The 20,122-nt window shown below is 42.3% G+C and overlaps 1 protein-coding gene across 2 annotated transcripts; it reads right to left on the reverse strand.

Annotated features, from left to right (window-relative positions):
- Positions 1 to 10,848: 10,848 nt before the first annotated feature.
- On the reverse strand, positions 10,849 to 19,496 carry LOC132438850 (low affinity immunoglobulin gamma Fc region receptor III-A-like). Of its 2 annotated transcripts, none has more exons than XM_060033142.1 (5): positions 19,401 to 19,496; positions 18,688 to 18,708; positions 17,883 to 18,140; positions 14,731 to 14,985; positions 10,849 to 13,019 (listed from the first exon to the last, which is right to left on the reverse strand). In XM_060033142.1, the coding sequence occupies exons 1-5, from the start codon at positions 19,447 to 19,449 to the stop codon at positions 12,829 to 12,831; spliced, it is 774 nt and encodes a 257-aa protein (XP_059889125.1). In that variant the 5' UTR covers positions 19,450 to 19,496; the 3' UTR covers positions 10,849 to 12,828. The 2 variants fall into 2 exon arrangements, with proteins under 2 accessions (XP_059889125.1, XP_059889131.1); XM_060033148.1 differs by having other exon boundaries at positions 17,883 to 18,137; positions 19,401 to 19,480.
- Between the last annotated feature and the right edge of the window lie 626 nt (positions 19,497 to 20,122).

A 20,122-nucleotide genomic window follows, 5' to 3' on the forward strand; every position in this document is an offset into this window, starting at 1 on the left:
TCGGGTCCTTTCTCTCTCTCTTCTCCTTCTGGGACCCCTATAATGTGAACATTGGTGTGTCTATGTTGTCCCAGAGGTCTCTTAGGCTGTCTTCATTTCTTTACATTCTTTTGTCTTTGTTCTGTACCGTGGCAGTGAATTCCACCATTCTGTCTTCCAGGTCACTTATCCGTTCTTCTGCCTCAGTTATTCTGCTATTGATTCCTTCAATGTATTTTTCATTTCAATTATTGTATTGTTCATCTCTGTTTGCTTGTTCTTTAATTTCTAGGCCTTTGTTAAACATTTCTTGATCTTTGTCTCCATTCTTTTTCCGAGGTCCTGGATCATCTTCACTATCATTATTCTGAATTCTTTTTCTGAAAAATTGCCTATCTCCTCTTCATTTAGTTCTTTTTCTGGGGTTTTATCTTGTTCCTTCATGTGGTACATAGCTTTCTGCTTTTTAATTTTGTCTATCTTTCTGTGAATGTGGTTTTCGTTCCACAGGCTGCAGGATTGTAGTTCTTCTTGCTTCTGCTGTCTGCCCTCTGGTGGATGAGGCTGTCTAAGAGGCTTGTGCAAGTTTCCTGATGGGAGGGACTGGTGGTGGGTAGAGCTGGCTGTTGTGGAATTGCATTTTTAAGCCTATTTAATTGAAATTAATTAATTGTAATTAATTAATTAATTGAAATAAATCGACGTAAAAATGTAAACAGATACTCAACCCAGCTATTGCAGAACGTTTAAGTACCTTAGGAACAGCTTTCGTATGTAAATCCACTTTTTCAACTGTAAGTGTCATGAAATCTAAATATTAATCAAGTTTTTCCAATGAAAATTTAACATCTATGTAGAAATGTGCTGTCTGTAAGTGTAAAATACTTACCGGTTTGAAAACTAAGAACAACAACAAAATCTAATTAATATTTGTGTATTAGTTACATGTTGAAATAATATTTCATAATATTGGGTTAAGTCAGATATATATTTAAAATTATCACCTGTTTCTTCTTACTTTTTACTGTGGCTATTAGAAATTTTAAACTACCTGTGGAGCTCCCATTATGCTTCAGTTGCAACGTGACAGTCTAGATACAGTAAAATAACAACTTGACCAGCAACCAACCGTCTTTCAAGGAATAAATTGCTATGGCAGTTTAGAAGTAACTTCCTAAGCAATGATTTTAAACCCTCTACTGTTGTTTTCCTCGTCGGCATACTGGTGAGTGGCCTGGCCTGGCCTGGCTTCTCAGGTAGGAGATTGGCGTTCGATTCCCAGATGGGGAGATAGAAGAACTTCTTTGTTCTCTCTCACTGCCGAGACAAAAACTAATCTTAAACAACTTTGGGTTCTCTCCAAGAGAACGTCTCTTGCATGTGAATTTCCTGGATGGTGGGCAAGAGTACTAGTAGGTATTGTTGTTTTGACCCTGGTTCTGCGTTAACTGCATTGGATCATTAATCCTGCAATCACGTTTCCACCTGATCTGCTGGTGAATGGGCCTACCACTGAGTGTATCTTTTCCCATCCCCATTATTTCCTGCTGCCCTCTGGAAGAGCAACCCAGGATTCAGGCTCTGCCTTAAGCCCTGTATTCCAGATTCCACCTTTCCTTATCTTCTCCTTCTCCTTGTTATAGACGATTCTCTAGGCGCTCCTTCTTTCTTCCTCCTGTGTATATTGCTATTCAGTAGGGGACAGCCTAAATTCTCAAGCCCACACTCTTTCTACTGCCATACCACATGAAAGTATGCAACTTTATGAAACAACCTCCCCTACAAGGGGTGATGAGGAATAAACGAAGATTTTATGTCTAAACCAGATACAGAGAAATGAGACATTGGTCTGACAATCAGAAGACCTGTTTTTTTTTTGTTTGCTTGTTTGTTTGTTTATCACTAACGAATGGTTTGCTTTTTTGCAAGTCATTTAACTTCTCTGGGCTGCGGTTTCTTCATCTGTAAAATGGAGGAGCCAAAGTACAGTTGTTGTTTTTTTTGCGGTACGCGGGCCTCTCACTGTTGTGGCCTCTCCCGTTGGGGAGCACAGGCTCCGGACGCGCAGGCTCAGAGACCATGGCTCACGGGCTCAGCCGCTCCGCGGCATGTGGGATCTTCCTGGACCGGGGCACGAACCCGTGTTCCCTGCATCGGCAGGTGGACTCTCAACCACTGCGCCACCAGGGAAGCCCCAAAGTACAGTTTTTGAGACGCTTTGCAGCCCTAGAGTCCTTCGAAGTAGTGCCTTGCACTAGCACCTGGTACATAGTATATGCTAATTTTTTAAAAAGATAATATTTTTTCCTGAATATAAGGGTAATATATAGTCCTTATAGAAAATATGGAGAATAAGCAAATCACGAAGAAATAAAAGGCACCCATATTTTCATCATCCAGGAAATCCTTATTAATATTTTGCTGTATGTTTATCTCTGGCATTTTTAAAATGCAAGGTTGGAATCATACGGTACATACTGTTTTTTTAAGCTACTTGAATGTTTACTTAAACATGTGAATATTTCTATATTTATTAAATATTAGTCTGAAACATTACTTTAATGACTTCATTGTGTTATACCATATGGCTGCACCGTAATTTTTTTAATCTCCTATTTTTGAACATTTATGTCATTTCCAGTGTTTTGTCCTCCTCTGGTGGGGCAGTTCTTGAAATCTCTGCTCAGTAGTCTTTTAGCCTTCCAGCTATTATTTTCACCCTGGCCTCCCTCAAATCAGTACATATCAGGTTCAAGGGTGAGCCAAATATCTGACAGGTGATTCATTTGTGGATTTGCTTTTCCCTAATGATGCTCCCTCCTTTCTGAAATTTACTCCTTTAATTTCCAGCCAATTTGGCAGCTCTAAACTCTACCCTGATGCATGAGGTATAAGACTGGTTTTCAGCATGAGTTTATATGCCTGAGGGTTTGACTGGTGAGTGCCCTCAGAGTGAAGATATTACACATTGTGGTTACTTCTTCCAAGGCTTGAATCCTCTTTATTTTCTATCTAGTTTAATTGCTCTTCAGTGCCTTCAAACAGATTGTTTTTTAAATATTTTGTCCAGAATTTATCACTGTTATCTGTGGAATGTTTAGTCCTATGAAAACTATTCTTCCATTATGGAAACTGGAATTGCTTTTAAATTTTATTCATAATGTTTGAAGTTCAGAAGTTTCTAATTTCATGTAGTCAAATATTTTTCCTAGTAGTTTCTTTCTTAACTTTTTATATACATAGAAAAGTCTTTCCCACCCCGATATCAGATCAGTTTTTAACCTTTATTCTCTCATAGTAATTTTGTTCGTTTTTACTTTTTGGCATTATCTCTTTAATACTTTTTGAAATTATTTTGAGATATAACATAAGGTAAGTCCATACCTCTACCCATCCCTCCACCTGATGGTTCTCTGTTCAATTTATCCGATAGCCCACCCCCCAATCACTGATTTGAAATCAGTGATTTGACATCGTTGATGTGTACTAACCCATCCATCCTCCTCAAACAAAGCAAAACAAAAACTCTGGGACATCCTTGACTCCAGCCCCAGCTTGGATCCATGAAACAAGAAGATATCGAGCTTCCTTTTGGATATTGTAGCTGATTGTGAGTCAAAGGCTTACACTCTTTTACTCTGCTGTCCTTTGTGTCATTTCCTGCACATGATTTTTGATATTCAGCTATGTGAGTGATGTCCCGCTCTGATTTCCAAAACAGTTTGACAGCAGACCCACCTTGGATCATGAGATGTTAATCACGAATCCAGGAGGTTGCAAGCTTTCTCTTAGATATTGAGGATGATTGGGATGACACAAACTTTTCTCTATTACACTGATTGGATCTTTTCCACAGGAATTTGGGAGGAGGAGTCCAACACAAGGACTTGGAGCCCTTTCCCCACCCCCCACAGGTTGTCATTTATGAACAAAAACATGCACAGACCCTTGCCACAGCTTATCACACCATAACCACATCCGTAGCCCACTACTACCTAGTTCTTTAGAGCTTTCGATCCCCTCAAACCCTAAAAGTCCCATACTGAGGGTGGAGCTGGGAAGTCTGTTTGCTTTTATTTTAATTTGGCGTTGATCTTATTTTATTTTTGCTTTTTCAGTTTACTCACTGCAGTGGATATGTGGATTGATTTGTTCAACACCTATTCCAATGGCATTCTGGCATTGTTGTAGTGGCCTGTGCTGTAGTGGCTGGAAAGCCGAACTATATTTTCTAGGTTCCTCTGCAACTGGGGTTCCAGATATGATTTACTTTCACCAAACAGGTATACTTTAGTGAGATTTTGATTTGGAGCGGAGTTACATGGGAGAGAGGCAGGAATATAATTTTGCTGATATAAATAGTGGCTAATACTGCTTTGTTATAGAACTAGAGATTGTGAAAGCTTTTAAATTTATTTTGCAGCAGTTTTTACTGTATAGTGTGGTAGTCCAATATACAGAGTAGTTTTGGGGGAGTTATTCCTGGAAGTCGGCCTGGAGTCTGTTTTTTCAGTTTTCCCAATGCCTCATTAATTATCTGTACCCCTCAGTAAATACTTTGTATTTAAACAAGCTAGAGTAGATTATCTTGTTTGCAATTAAGAACTCTATGTGCTCATCTTTGAATGAGAGTAATCTAAGTAATCTATCTAGATCTGGTGTTTGTCCATAAATATGGGGATAAAGTCTTTTGGCTTCTCTCTCATTGTCCAGTTAAATGCTATTATTTTCCTCCAGATCAGTTTTCTTGCGGTACGCGGGCCTCTCACAGTTGCGGAGCACAGGCTCCGGACACGCAGCTCACGGGCCCAGCCGCTCCACGGCATGTGGGATCTTCGCGGACCGGGGCACGAACCCGTGTCCCCTGCATCAGCAGGCGGACGCTCAACCACTGCGCCACCAGGGAAGCGCCTTCCTCCCAGATCTTAAGCAGAAAGGCTAGTTTGTATTAACAAAGATTAAATTTTAACAAAACAATTCACACAAAACAGCACATTATAAATATAAAATGTAGAAAATAATAAAATGAACATCTCTGTATTTCAATACCCTGCTCAAGAAAGAAACAGAACAGAAGAAGCCTTCTACGTTTCTCTCTTTGATGCATTTCTCTCCTTCCCAATAAGGAGTCTTATTTTGGATTTTATATTTATTATTCCTTTGGCTTTTATAAATTTCACTACATGTGTATGTGTTATCAAATAATATATTATTTGTATTTTCACACTTTTAAAGTTTATACAACTGGTAGCAGGTGGTATGTATTCTTTTGCAACTAGCATTTTTTCCAATTACTTTTATGGCATTCATTTATGTTGAAACACCGAGCTAGGAATGGTATTCTGAAGATTTAAAACAGTTACAAGAATATACGTTTCAAATATTCTCTATTATTCTTTAATTATATATATAGATAAGTGTGTTTGTGTATCTTATAAAACTAGTTTCCGGGTAATGTAAGGGCAAACACTATGTTAAATCTTTTTACTCATCTCCAAATTAGCTGATTTTAATAATTGTTGGTTTCGTTTTATACAGCTGTCACTAGATAAATGATGCCGCTACCTGAGCCCTGGTTTAACATAGGAGAAATCCATCAAATTCCTCCAATCCCTTTCCAATAAATTGATAGTCTTTAGGTAACTTGTCTCAATAAGCAGAAAACTTTTTCCTAAAATTAGGAAAGGATGGGTGTTGATACTGAATCCCTTGTCATCTTCTGTGGAACTAACAGCAATTTTATTAACATTTTTTTCTAGCCTTTAAAATATTGTCTAAGGTTTTATATATCTGTTATCTGTATTATACAAAAATCATTTATTGGAATGACATGTATAATTAGGTTGACCTCAGCCATTCAGGCTGGATGAGGCAACATAATGTGGTGGTTAAACACATGGGCTCTGTGGTACTTCCTGTGTTTGAATCTTGGCTCTCTGTCTCAGTTTCCTCATCTGTAAAAGGGGATAATGATGATAATTACAATTCCCAAATGAGTTAATAAACGTTTAGAATGGTGCCTGGCAATGCACAAGCATTAATTATTCATTTTATTACTAAAACAAATTTTAATGCCCATGGTGGGAGGATGTTTGGGATTAAAAAACAAAAACAAAAACAAAACCTCGTCACAGGAAAGGAAGGTGAAATAAAACATGGATGGAAAAAGAGAACAAGTGCACCTCAGTCATCCCTTAGGCCCCGATTTTTCTTATGCTCCAGTGCCAGAGTGCCAGCAGAGGCCACAACACCTGGCTGATGCCTTCATTGTGACCTATTACTGCCTGCCTGCTCTCTCTGTTATTCCCTGACTCTCTTGGCGCCAAGATTGCGTGGAGGCTGCAGTTCCCACAAGTGGCCACAAACAAGGGTGACTACAGAGGTGTACTGAGTAGTGGTGGGTAGCCACTGTCTTGGGGGGCCAAACACTGGGCACTTATTAACTGGACCATGGTTCAGGTAGCCCTGTCCTGGGAGACGTACAGGGACAGGGACCTATATCCAGGACCTGCAGTAGGCTGGCTTAAATTAGACCTGCAGGTTGGGAGGCATTGAGTGGCCTCCTTGGAAGTGACTGCCTACAGTCACTTAGAGTTGGCTAGCAGTGTTATGGGGTGGGTTTCTGGGGTGTCTAGGGAGAGCCAAAGCAGAACCCAGAGGATGATTCTTTCTGAGGGGTCAACTGGTGTGGCACTGACCACTCAGAATAGTTACTAGCTATATATTTCCCTCATTGTAACAGGACTAATTGCATTTCAGAAGTTTTCTGTTGTTTTTTTTCTAACAGATTTAACAGAAAATACTGTTTAACACATATGCTAAACATTGATGGTTAGTACAGTATTCCTTTTCCCAAGTGCACATGTAAAACCTTGAGCATTTGATAATTCTGGTATGTTATATTTTTATTACTACTCTCTAAGTATTTTTCAATTTTCATTCAATTTCTCTTTGATCCTTGAGTTATTTAAAAACAGGTGTTTTTAAAATTTCCAAATACGTGAGGTTTTCAAGAGTTATTTTTTGTACAGTAATTGCTTTCTGAGTTAAACTTCATTCTGTTCAAAGATACATATGTAGTAGTGCCAATTCCATGAGTACGTTAAAACTTGTTTTATGGACTCATACGAAGTCAATTTCCATAAATATTCCAGGTACATTTGAGAAGAAAGTATAACCAATAATTATTGGTTGCAGAGTTCTCTCTCTATATATATATCTATTAAATCAAGCTTGTTAACTGTGTTTATATGCTTTTATTTCCCTTCTGCTTGACCTATCAAATGCTGAGAGAAGTATGTTGAATTCTCCCACTGTGGTGATGGATTTGTCAATTTTCCTCTTGGTATAATAATTGTTGCTTTTATATTTTAATGCTATTTTAATAGATACATATGTGTTTAGAATTATTATATGTTCATTGTGAGTTTAATCTTTTATTAGCATATGGTGACCATCTTCATCCCTAGTAAGGCATTATTTCTTAAACTTTATTTTGTCTGATATTATTGATATATAGCTATATACCAACTACCAACTTTCTTTTCGTTAGAATATTCCTGACATATCTTTAGCAATTCTTTTACATTCAGTCTTTCTGTTTATGTTTTAATGTCATTCTTCTAAACAAAATAAAATGTATTTTAAAAATCCACTTTTGTCTTTAACTGGTAAGTTTTCTCCAGTTATATTTATTGTGATTGCTGATATAGTTTGGATTTATTTACCACCCCATTTTGTACTTTCTTTTTGCCTCAGTTTTTCTTTGACTCTTTTCTCCCCCTTCTTTTGGATTGCTGTAATGTGTACATGCAAAGTGAAGCATAGGAAATATATGTATATTTAGAATAAACTTGAAAGTTATTTTTAGTTTTTGCAGCCAATCCAATAAAGGAGATGAAGATGAGAGTAGTGACCCCCAAACTTGGACTTCACAGAGGAGTAAAAATTTCCCCCAAATGCTGGTGACCAATATAGGGTTGCTAACTTTTTATTTTGCCAAGTTAGGAAATTGATAAAACAGTCGCAGCCACATCAACTATCATCTATCCTCATCATAATTTTATAAAAGAAAGGACATTTAAAAACAAAAATTTAAAGTGTGAAAAAGCAATGCCAGCTTAGAGGTCATTTAGCAAACTTATCTGAGATACACACACACACACACACACACACACACACACATATATATTTATGCACATACATCTCTATATTTGTGTGTATTCTCATTTCACTGGAAACATTGAAAACTTTGACCTGCACCTAAACTGGAACCCACTAATTAAGAGGATGGCGGTGCAGAAGGAAGAAGAAGGTTCTATGTGGAGGGTTCAGAGGCGCCCTGGGGCTTGGGCAACAGAGAAAATGGCTGCTTACGTGTGCTTGGGTGCGGCCAGGAACCGGTGTGGTAGCTGGGTTGGGTATGCCTGGGGTGGAGGTGATGTGATTGACGAAGCCCGTGGCTGTTAAGAAGAGAACAAAGAGAGGAACTTCTCTCTAAGCTGTAGACAAGAGGAGAAACTTATTAGGCCCGGCACTGACCAGGATCCCTAGGTTGATTATGTTGGAAAAAGGGCCTCGGGCAGTTGGATATGGATTATGTCAGAGTGAAAGTCCTTAAATTACAGGCATTTATAAATCCTGTGTCCTGTCTGGGTGCCTAATATGCTAGTAGAAACCTTTCAAAACAGCTGGGGTTGAAGATTAATTTTGTTATGTTACGCTTCCTTACTTAGATATAACATTTTGCCGGACATGATGGGACATGTGATGCAGTATTTTAAAATTTCACAATCATAAGCTTATTATAAGTTAACACTCGCGCACGTACACATGAATGCATCAATTGTCTAGGTTAGCAAAAAAGTATATTGATATACTTCTCAGAGCAAAACCAAGTGAACTCGTGAACCCACAGAGAGCATTCATTTTGGGTTCCCCAAAGACCCTTCGTTCATTCGTTCTCGGCTGCTCTCGTTTTCTTAGCATCTTCCGGGTAGAAAGTGAGTTCTGTCCCAGATCTTAGCAGGTGCTAGCGCAGGTCCTAGGGGAAAAGACCCGTTTCTCTCGGGGCTACTAAGTGTCCTGGTGCGCTGGGACGTGATGGCTCCACCGGTTCCTATGGCAGCCTCAACCAGAGTACTTTGAAGACACGGAGAACACTACGGGGTTATTTGTCAGTAAACTAAAGTTTGCTGTCTGTCTCTGTGGCGCAATGGGTTACTGTGTTTGGCTGTTAACTGTTAAAGTTTGGTGGTTCGAGTCCACCCAGAAATGAAACCTCTGCCGTTTTGAATCCCGGGACTTGTCAGTGTCACTCCACTCGGGTTCCGTCCACCCTACCACGTGTTCTGCTGAAAGTTTCGAGTCTACGTGATTAAGGTTGCAACTAACAGTACAATTTTTACTTGCTCAAGTAAGGTTCTACTAAAATTGCATCATGAAACTGATGCTTTAAAAATACTTACCAGCCAGAGGAAGTGAGTATTTGTAATCCCAAACTGAAATCTTTTACCCAACATCTACCTGCCTTGCCTTTGTACTTGTATTTCCTAACTTATGAAATGGGCGTTTCCAGACCCTGGGCCCTTAGTCATGCTACGTCCTGCTGGTTTCCAATTTTCGGAGAATCTACCTTCTTAATATCTGAATAACCGTCTTCCTCTTCAGCCTGCTGACATTTACTTCCTCAATACTTATCTCTTTGGTTACTGCAATAACTACTTAGCCGCCTAGGCAGTTTCCTGTCTTCAGCTGTCCTCTCCTTTCCAGCCTCCAGGTAGCTGCCAGAGAGGCTTTCTTTAGAAAAGACCTGTTTAAAATCCCTCAATGGCCTGCAGGGTAGACTACAACCTCCTTAGCTTGGAAGGCAGTGCCTTTCATAATCTGGCCCCTGAACTCTCTCCTCTCCTTCACTGACTCTTTAGACTTGAACAGAACCAAACTACTTTCTTGACCCCCTTCTCTGGCTTTTGAATCTTTGCCCATATGGGCCTTCAGTGCTTCTCCTTTTTGCCTGGCAAACTCCTAGTCATCCATCACCACAACACCAAACATTAAGCCTCTTTTCTGCAGCCCTTTCTTCATTCTCTCTCTTTTTTTTTTTTTTTTGCGGTACGCGGGCCTCTCACTGTTGTGGTCTCTCCCGTTGCGGAGCACAGGCTCCGGATGCGCAGGCTCAGCGGCCATGGCTCACAGGCCTAGACGCTCCGCGGCATGTGGTATCTTCCTGGACCGGGGCACAAAGCCGTGTCCCCTGCATCGGCAGGCGGACTCTCAACCACTGCACCACCAGGGAAGCCCCATTCTCTCTTTATTTACGTGTTTTTTTTTTTTTTTCTCACTAAGAATGAAAGCTCCTCCAGGGAATGACCCTGGATCGTTCATCTCGGTATCTTCAGCACCTAAACTCAAGCTTGGCACATGGTAAATACTAAATAAATGTGAGCTGAATGTTCAGCATTTCCAAATGCCCTTGTCTGATGTCTGAATCTCATCTAATATTCCTATACCAAGCTTGAATTGTCTTGGCATAAAGCTCATAATTGACACAATTAGGCTGTCCAGATACCTCTGCCCAGGCCCCACCTCCTTCCTAGCTCTTTCCTGCACCATGCTCTAAAACTACCTCTAATTCTCATTCATCCTCCTATCCAATACCACCTATGAAATTTTCCCTTTGCCCCGTTGTCCCAACAAGATTTGGTGAATTAGCAAGCTGACTACTTCATATGAGTTGTGGTGAGATGGCTGCTGAGACGAGAGGGGTTCCTCATCAACCCAAACTAATCCCTATGTAACCGAAAGTGGGGTCGGGCTGCTCGCCGCTCAAAAGCTGGTAAAGAGGCAAGGCTGGTGGAAAAGAAAGTTTGCTTTATTTTGGATGTCAGCAACCTGGGGGGAGGGGTGGACCCTGTCCAAAGGCCGACTTCCCTCACTGACAATCAGTGGGCAAGAGATTTTATAGGCTGCGGGAGGGGGCTACATGCAGAAACAGCACAGTCAGCTCTGACAGTCATCTTGAAATTGGTCATGGGTGGTCTAAGCAGCATCATCTTGATTGTTTTAAGTACGGTTCGTCTTCAGTTTGAGGGTCAGTTTGTTCCCATTTCCTTGAGGCCAATTCTTGGAATTGTGGCAGTTCCAATTCTTGTGGCAGTTCCAATTCTTGGAATTCCACAATTCCAAAATTGTGGCATTTTGTCATGGCTACAATCTGGACATCATGTAGTTAACTCTTTCCACCGGGTCGGGTTTCAGTAACTATAAGACAACTCACAGGAAATGGCTCAGAATATTATCTATGGCCTTTGAGAAGGAACTAAAGGTCCTTGACTACGCTTAATGACTAAACTATTATAATTTGGTCTCCTTTGACTGTTTTCCTTTGTTTCTGCATTTTCTCACTTCTCTGATTAAACTTATTCTTTGGCTAAAGGTTTTCCACAGACAAAAGGCAGGCAGAGGACATGCGGGACAAGGACCATAGGGTCCTGCTCCGTTTCAGGATAGAATTGATAGAATTTTGGACACTGGGAGGAAAAAAGGATTTTTTTCATTCTTGTTTTATTACCATGGCGTTTCCATCTTCTGCCTGACAGTAGAAGCAGGATCTTGTAAAATGCCTTACTGAAATCAAGAAATGGTTCTATTTAAAACTTCTGAAACACAAAGAGAGATAGCTTATCACTGTGATAAGCAGTGATTGCCTTCTCCACCTCTACTCCATTGTTACTGACATGCTGAGGGATTTCAAAGTTTCGTAATTTAACTCAGTAGAGTTCAGTACATTTAATATTGGTTATCCAACATTTGTTTAAAGAATGATGTGATCAAAGCTATATCTGAATTAGATACTAAAACGGAAAAGCTGGTTTTATAGTCCCTGCCACTGCTCTCTAATCCTCACTATTGTGCCCAGTAAAAGCATTCTCACCTCCTACCCATTCCTTCCTGTGCAGTTGTGGTTGACTTCTTCTCATGCTTTCTCTGTTTGGATGCGGAGGTATCTCTGTTCACTGGGCTTAATCCGGGACAACAATGTTGCTCTCCTTCCAATGGCCTTATTCTGTGCTTTCTTTTCTAAATCCTCCAACCCCTACACCCCTTCCTGGACCATTTCCTACTCATGACATTAAGAGGGTTGATCATTGTATACTTGCAGACCATCCCAATTCTGACATGGGCTCCCCTGAAAAACTCTATTCGACGTCACCTCTGTGATTTCCTTTTACCTCTATCTACCATGGCTTATATTCTAGGAAGACAGCCCAGGTGGTGGTCTTCTCTGGTCTTTCCTGGACTACCCTGCTCTTTCTTAGCCACCCCCTTCAATGGTTCTGCTGTCTCCCCTAGACCCCCCAGGCATACCCACAGTCTGTCTAGAAGGAGTTTTAGGGTGCCTTGAAGGCAGCCAGCCCTGAAGCAACAGATGCAGACTACTATCCAGCTGGTTCTCAACCAGGAATTCTCTTATTTACATATCCATTTATTTAAGGACAATATTCATACATTAAGGGTAATCATCAAGAGTCTGTATTGTTGCTTTGCTGGGACGGAATGGTTAGAATAGAGAAAGCATCCATGTCGCTCTGAGACTTCTATTCCTGGTAATGCAGCTGCTCACTGGGGTTTCACTGTTGGCACTTGAAGATCACAGTCCTTTCCTTTCCATAGGAGACAAGAGAAAACAGAGTTGGGTGAAGGACCCTCAGCCTGGAGTCTGAGGTGTAATTTTCCTGCTGCTCCCAGAGATGCCTGTTGGGCATGGTGGGGCTGTGAATTTAGAAAGAGGTTCAGAGATGCTTCTTTTATCACCCCCATGGGATGGGGATGCTGCTTTTATTACCCTCATTTGCCCTGAGGGCCCTGAGTCCATGTGACTTTGCCATTCTTCCAGTCCTCCTTTGAGTTTCGAAGGTCTCTCTTCACAGAAAAATACAGTCCCGTGTCCACTGCAAACAGGAGTCCCATCACCAGGAAGAAAGTGATTTGGTGCCAAAGTGGAAAGAATGATGAGCTGGTGGGTGGCTTTTCTTGACCTAATAGGAGAAGCAGAGGGATGAGAATAAAATGACATTTGTTAAGGCAGAAATTTGGAATAAACAGTGAGGTCATCGGTGGAAAGTCTTTCTGACACCTGCTAAGAGACAGATTCTAAGGAACATGGGGGAGTCTGGCGGAAAGCCATAGCTTCCTCCCACTGAGTCTGGATCTTAATGCTACCTGAGCAAAAGTGTTTTCCTGTTTGATGGAGGTATGTGACATAGCGTTGAGCAAGGTAGGTTGTAGCTGGGTTTTGTGTGAAATTCTGAAAGTAGTCAAAGTTTAAGTTGGTGTGAGAACACTATTTCTTAATTCAGTAACTTTCTCTTGTGTCTCAAAATAATACTCATTGTTTTTACCCCACTAAAGGAAATCTAAAAAAAAAAAAAAAAAAAATGTGAACCATTGAAATCTGCTACTTACTGTCAGAAAATTGATACTATTTCTTTATCACGGCTCATTAACTAATAACCCAAAATGGAAAGAGGTAGAATTTGCTTGTTCTCAACCTCTTAGCCCTTAATATTGTTATTTTAAAGTCATTCCTCACTGTAGTCTATAAACTGGTAACATTAGAGTGGATTTTTAGTCTTAATTTTTTCAACTCTTAATTTTGATTTAATTTCAAACTTAAAAAAAAGGTTACCAGTAAAGTATAAATAACTCTCATATATTCTTTACCTAGATTTACTAATTGTTGGCATTTTGCCCCCATTTTCTTTGTTATTTGCTTTCTCATTCTCTATTTGAGAGTATTTATTTTCAATTTAAATTGTGATGAAGTTATTTTTTATACAAATTATGGCATTGTTTTGTTAAAATCTCAGAAGATGTGTGGCTATCTTGCTGTCTTACCACATGTAAATTGCTTACAACAAACATCTTAGTCTGATTACAGGTGGAAGTTTTGTGAAATTAGGAAGTCCAGGAGCACGGTGGCAGGGGATCTCTGACCCTGGAGGATGGTACTACAGAGACTGGAGATGTTTTCTAAGTGACTTAGTGGAATTCAAAATTCTGTCACAGGACATTGGCGCCTGTCCAATCCTTTCATTTTATCTGGTGGTTCAATATACAGGCTTCGAATCTTTGCTGTGCCCTTGGAGACACATTAATTACCCCCCTCCCTTTTTTCCACCCAGTTACTTCATCTGTAGAGTCAATGTTACCGATCTCTTAATGTTGTTGTGAGGGGTTACTATGATCATCAGACTAGTTGCATGTGAAGAAGCACTCAGCACAGTGTCCAGCACATTGAAAGATGCCCAATAAAGGTCAGCATGTCTTTGTTACAGAAATGGAAACTGAGGTTCAGAGAGTCTAACTGGCCACAGTTACATGGTTTATTAGCAGCAGAGCCAGAACACAGGTTATGGGTCTTTCTGTGAGAAAGTGAGGCGCTACTGCCAGCTTCGCTTTTGGCTATGACTTGAGGCTTGGAGGGGAAAGGAGAACAGGTAATGATGGGCCAGCATGATAGAGACAGATAACATTATGGATATAGTTAGAATGAGGTAAGGACAGGCATATTTATGGGGGAGGAAATGTGACTTCCGCACCTGCTGTCACATTGCAGAGTGAATGACCCTTGTAAAGACGTCTGTGGAACGGTCAGCAATCTCCTCCCAACTCATCTTCCCAGTGTGAAGGCAGAGTCCCCACACATGGTGCGCTGGGCCCTTTAGATGCACTCTGCACATCTCTTACCTTGAACAGTGATGTTCACAGCCTCTGAAGACTCGTTTTTACTCCCGATAATCCCCCTGCAGAAGTAGGAGCCACTGTGTTCAAGTTTTGCTTCTGGAATGTAGAAGTCAGAATTCTGATAAGAAAACTGCTTGCCTCGGCCATTCTGGAAAAATTGAACCTTTTGTACAGTAGTTTTCTTCCAACTGTGACACTTCAGCTGAATGGGCTCCCCCACCTGGACCACCGACCGAGAGGCCTGGAGCAACAGCCAGTCTGAAAGACACAAAGAGAACACAGGCCCAGGAGGCCTCAGCATTCAGTGCAAAGCTTTTGTGAAGGGGATGCTCACCACCCAGATCCTGGGGGATGATGGAAAGCCAGACTGGGAGCCATCCTTACATAGCTTTCTTTGGGAAAAAGCCAACTGGGCCCTGCAAGAGAGCTCAAGTCACACCAAGAAATTTTGTCTAATGGTGGAGAGGGAGAGACACACACATGGTCAAAACATAAGGTTAGAGCATAGGGTCTAAGTGATGAGGCAGGTGAGAAGCAATTTGCAGTGTCCTTAATGGCTACACTTGGATTTGCTATGGCAGGTAATAAGGAGCCATTGTAAGTTCTAGATCAAAGAGTAAACATTGTATTAGAAAATGATGATTTGCCCAATTAAAGGAAAGGTAGACTTCAGAAGGAATGGACAGTTGTAGGAATATTGGAAGACTGTTGCAGACAGTCAGGAAGAAGGTTACTGAGTGGCCACAGGAGTGGCTGCAGAAATCATGAGGGAGACCTCAATATAAAAGTCAGGGAGGGGGGACTTCCCGGGTGGCGCAGTGGTTAACAATCCGCCTGCCAATGCAGGGGACATGGGTTTGATCCCTGGTCCGGAAAGACCCCACATGCCACGGAGCAACTAACCCCGTGCGCCACAACTACTGAGCCTACGCTCTAGAGCCCGCAAGCCACAACTACTGAAGCCCGGGTGCCACAACGACTGAAGCCCGTTTGCCTAGAGCCTGTGCTCTGCAACAAGAGAAGCCACTGCAATGAGAAGTCTGTGCACTGCAACAAAGAGTGGCCTCCGCTTGCCACAACTAGAGAAAGCCTGCGTGCAGCCAAAAAAGAAAAAAATTAAGTTAAATCTTAAAAAAAAAAAAAAAGTCAGGGAGGGGAAACAAAAGCACGCGTGGTAGTGCTGATGGTAATTGGTGGTTTCTGAAGGGCCACAGCGTCTCAGCAAGGCCATCTTCATTACTGAGCACAGCCTCTGAGAGAGAGAATGTTATGTCACCAAGATACTTGTTTTCACAACTGCCTTGCCAAGTAACCAGGCTCCACACACACAGAGAGAACTTGAAATTGTGGTCAGGAAGTTGGTCTGAATAACGAAAAATGATATTGCATAGAAATTTTTAAATGACATGAGAAAACATTCATCAGACAATGTTAAGTTAAAAAGACAGAATACAAAAAGTATGTATGCTCAGAAAAAAAGAAAAAACATGGACTTAAATATTAACAGGGGTTACCTATGTAATCTTATATGTATATGTATGGTCTGGTTTCTTTGGGGGGGAACATTCTTGTTCCATTCTGGCTGTCATGGACTCAGTGAATGTCCATATGTACATTCGTTAAACTAATATTTTATTGAGCACTTACTATGTTGTGCAGACTGGGGATACCCAGATGACTAAGACACATCAAAGAATCTGTGATCTAGACATAGAAATAATTACAATACAGTGTGATAAGTGCTACAACAGGCTAAGAACAAAGGACTGAAGGACCAAAGAGAACGGAGCAAAGAAATTCTGCCCAAAGAAAGTAAGGAAAGCTTCTCAGAGAAGGAGATAAGTGAAATGGGTCCTAAAGAATGATCAGGAGTTTGCCTGCTGAAGTTAATGCTCTTGGTCACAGTTTAAAACAGTTCTCACTGATTAGACTTCTAAAGTCAGTTTCTAAAGCCAAGTTTAAGACAAGCTAATAACTACCAGATATGATTTGTCTATTGCTTCCTGTTGGTAATTCCCCATTTTATTTGATCATAGGTGGCCATCTATCTCTCACCTAGCTAGATAATAGACATTCCTCTTTGTAACTCTGTAGACTGAGAACAATGTCAGCTAAGTGACACAGTCAGGCAAAGAAGCCAAGAAAAGCAGCTTCAGATTCCATGGAATTCTGTTGCAGGTCCACCTTCATTAGGCCCTCCTTCCCCTCCAGACTTGTTCCACTCACATACAATATACAGATGGGGCAGCCATGAAAATAGAGTCAGGCTTAACAAGGTGACGCTGCAGGTACCGGGCTATGTGGTGTGATTTCAGGGACACCAGGAGAGATCTCTTGCCTCCAAAATACTTCTTCTACTTGCATCTAATGAGTGGATTCTGTTAATACACAAAGACTGATTCCATGATGAATATGCAGCCTGAATGTGTACATCTATCTCTATTAGGAGAGATATCACACGGCCAAATTTATGCTGAAGTGTATATTTTGAGTGTGGCATTGATGGGAAGAGAGACAGAGAGATTGTGGTGAATTAGGGATGGCTTGTGGGGTAGCTTAGGGCATTGTGTGTCTGAGAGTGAGGAGACTGAGGTCCTAAAATGGATTCATTAATTTATTCAATAACTATTATTGAGCATCAGTGTCATGCCCTGACCTTCAGATGACACCATTCATGCTGTATGTATTCTTTGTGAATATTGATTCCTGGAACTGTGCAGTGCAGCAGCCCTGTAGTATATGCCAGGCTTTGACTTTTTTTTGTTGTTTTTTGCGGTACGCGGGCCTCTCACTGCTGTGGCCTCTCCCGTCGTGGAGCACAGGCTCCGGACGCGCAGGCTCAGCAGCCATGGCTCACGGGCCCAGCCGCTCCGCGGCATGTGGGATCCTCCCCGACCAGGGCACGAACCTGTGTCCCCTGCATCGGCAGGCGGACTCCCAACCACTGCGCCACCAGGGAAGTCCCAGGTTTTGACTTTTTACCTAAGGCCTACTTATAGCTAGGACTACAATCTGATATAATTCAGTAGGACTACAGATCATCTCATCTTAGTTTTAAGCCCCAGGAACATCATCTTCTGGTGCTTCCCAAGTCTTTCAGGGCCTCGTGTTTTACCATTTATTGGTGATTTCCCTTTTCCCCTTCACCTACTCACCCACGTAGACTTTTAGCTGCACCGGGTCGCTGAGTGTGGAGAGGCCTGTCTGACACTTGTAGTCTCCACTATCCTCAACTTTGGCAGCTGTGATGAAGTAGCTGGAGGTCTGGTTTGGGATGAGAGTCCCATTGTGCCACCACTGTGTGGAATTGTCTCCAAGACGGTAGTCCCCCTGGCACTTTAGAGTCACGTGGTCATCCTTGAGCACCCGGTCCCATTGAGGGTCTAGGAGCACCACAGCCTTTGGGAGGTCTGCTGAGGAGTCAAGAGAATGTAGATAAGGGCAGGAAATGAGCCAGCCCTACACTGGCATTCCCAGGGAGGCTCAAAACCCATTGCGAACCGAGCGTTGGCAACTCAGCCTCAGCATAGCACTCAGTCTGAGCATATTGGCTTGGGGAGGCTTGGCTTCCTTCTTTTTGCCTCTCACTGTTGTGGCCTCTCCCGTTGCGGAGCACAGGCTCCGGACGCGCAGGCTCAGCGGCCATGGCTCACGGGCCCAGCCGCTCTGCGGCATGTGGGATCTTCCCGGACCGGGGCACGAACCCGTGTCCCCTGCATCGGCAGGCGGACTCTCAACCACTGCGCCACCAGGGAAGCCCTGGCCTCCTTCTTGGTCTCTCTTTATCTTGAGCAAAATTGGCCAGAGAAGCATAGGGCCAAGCCCTACTGTGTTGGGGGAATTACCCCTGCCAGCCCCACATCAGCAACTTCCTATGCAAAGAACATTTCCTAATACCCTGTGGCTATTGCACATTTACATTCCTCACTTGACCCATCCAAGACGACGAAGCAAACTCACCAGCTTGCGTGCCAGCTGAAACTGTAAGAAGAAAGAGTGAAACAGATATTGAGTAGCAGCAGAGATCAGGGTGACTGGAGTGTGGAGTGAGTTTAAACTCCCCTGCCCACCTCTGCCCTGGGAGGCCTGTGTTCCCAAGAATCAAGATAAATATAGTGGATAGCTCTCCCATTGCCTGTCCTCTGGTCTCCGATGTCTGTGCCTCCTACTCCCTTGTCCACCCAAACCCCTGTTTGCAACACCATTCCCTTACTCTGTGGTCCCCGTTCGAACTCCCAGATTAAGGGTGCAGATCAAATATCCCTGAATCAAACCATAGAAACAACCTCACCCCAAGTCCCCTGGAAAGGGAGGAAATTAAAAGACTTAGAGAGGAGCACTGGAATGTGAGAATGGAAGAGACAGACCTTCAGGACCATCTAGTCCATACTCTTCAGTTTATAGATAGACAAACTGAGACCCAGAGGGGTGAAGTAACGGAGACCTCACGTCCCCCTTCACCTCCTGATTATGCCCAAATCAGGGCCAGCAATTCTCCACATCTCTAACGCTTGAAGCTTAAATCCTAGAAGTCCTAGAAGCTAAATCTAGATCTATAGACATGGTAAGGGTCCTATCCCTTGGTAGGGGTCTCATCCCTTGCCCGAAAAGGGATGTCTGCTGAACCCAGGGCATCTTGAGCTCAACTCCCAGGCAGGGTGATTCTGACTTACCTAGAAACAGCAGAGCCGTTGGTGGTAGCAGCTGCCACATGTTGTGCATTGGAGTAGACAAGTCACCACAGATATCAGAGCCCTAAGGGGACCTAGTTGACTTGAAGAGAGGAAATAAACAGCCCTTCTCCCCACCCCTCAAGCCTATTACTCATCAGTTTCCTCTTCTGGAAACGTCATTTGATTCCTGAATCTGAACGCTGACAAATGAAACCCCACCTCTCTGGTTGGGATCCACCCGGTGACACGAACAGGACAACAGGACCCTGGGAATGAGACTCAATAAGGAGGACATTCCCTCACGGGGTCTCTTGTTCTACCTCAAAACTTCTCACTCTCCTGCTTGGCCCAGACCCATCTCCACCCAGCCAGGGCCTGCCTACAGAAAGCAGTCATTTAAATCATCAGATCATTAGAAGCGTCCCTCACCCCAATATTATCTCTACCAACATTTTCTTTTAAAATTGGAAATGCAGGCTCCGTCATATAGTACTTCAGATGTTTATCTGGGAAACCTAAAACAGGAAAAGTACCTTCAGGGCTTTCTGTGATCTCCGAGGTGAAAGGTGGCTGTCCCTCAGCGCTCTCTGTTGTTCATTGCTACTGAAATGGCTTTCTGCAACATGATGTGGTGCAAGGCGTTCACTTCAGTTTTCCTTCTTTGAGGTTTTATTTTCTTGTTGACTCGCTTCCTGTCTGTGGCCTTCAAATGGAGGGAGGAA

This window comes from Delphinus delphis, chromosome 1 (assembly GCF_949987515.2).
Source record: "Delphinus delphis chromosome 1, mDelDel1.2, whole genome shotgun sequence".
NCBI lineage: Eukaryota > Metazoa > Chordata > Mammalia > Artiodactyla > Delphinidae > Delphinus > Delphinus delphis.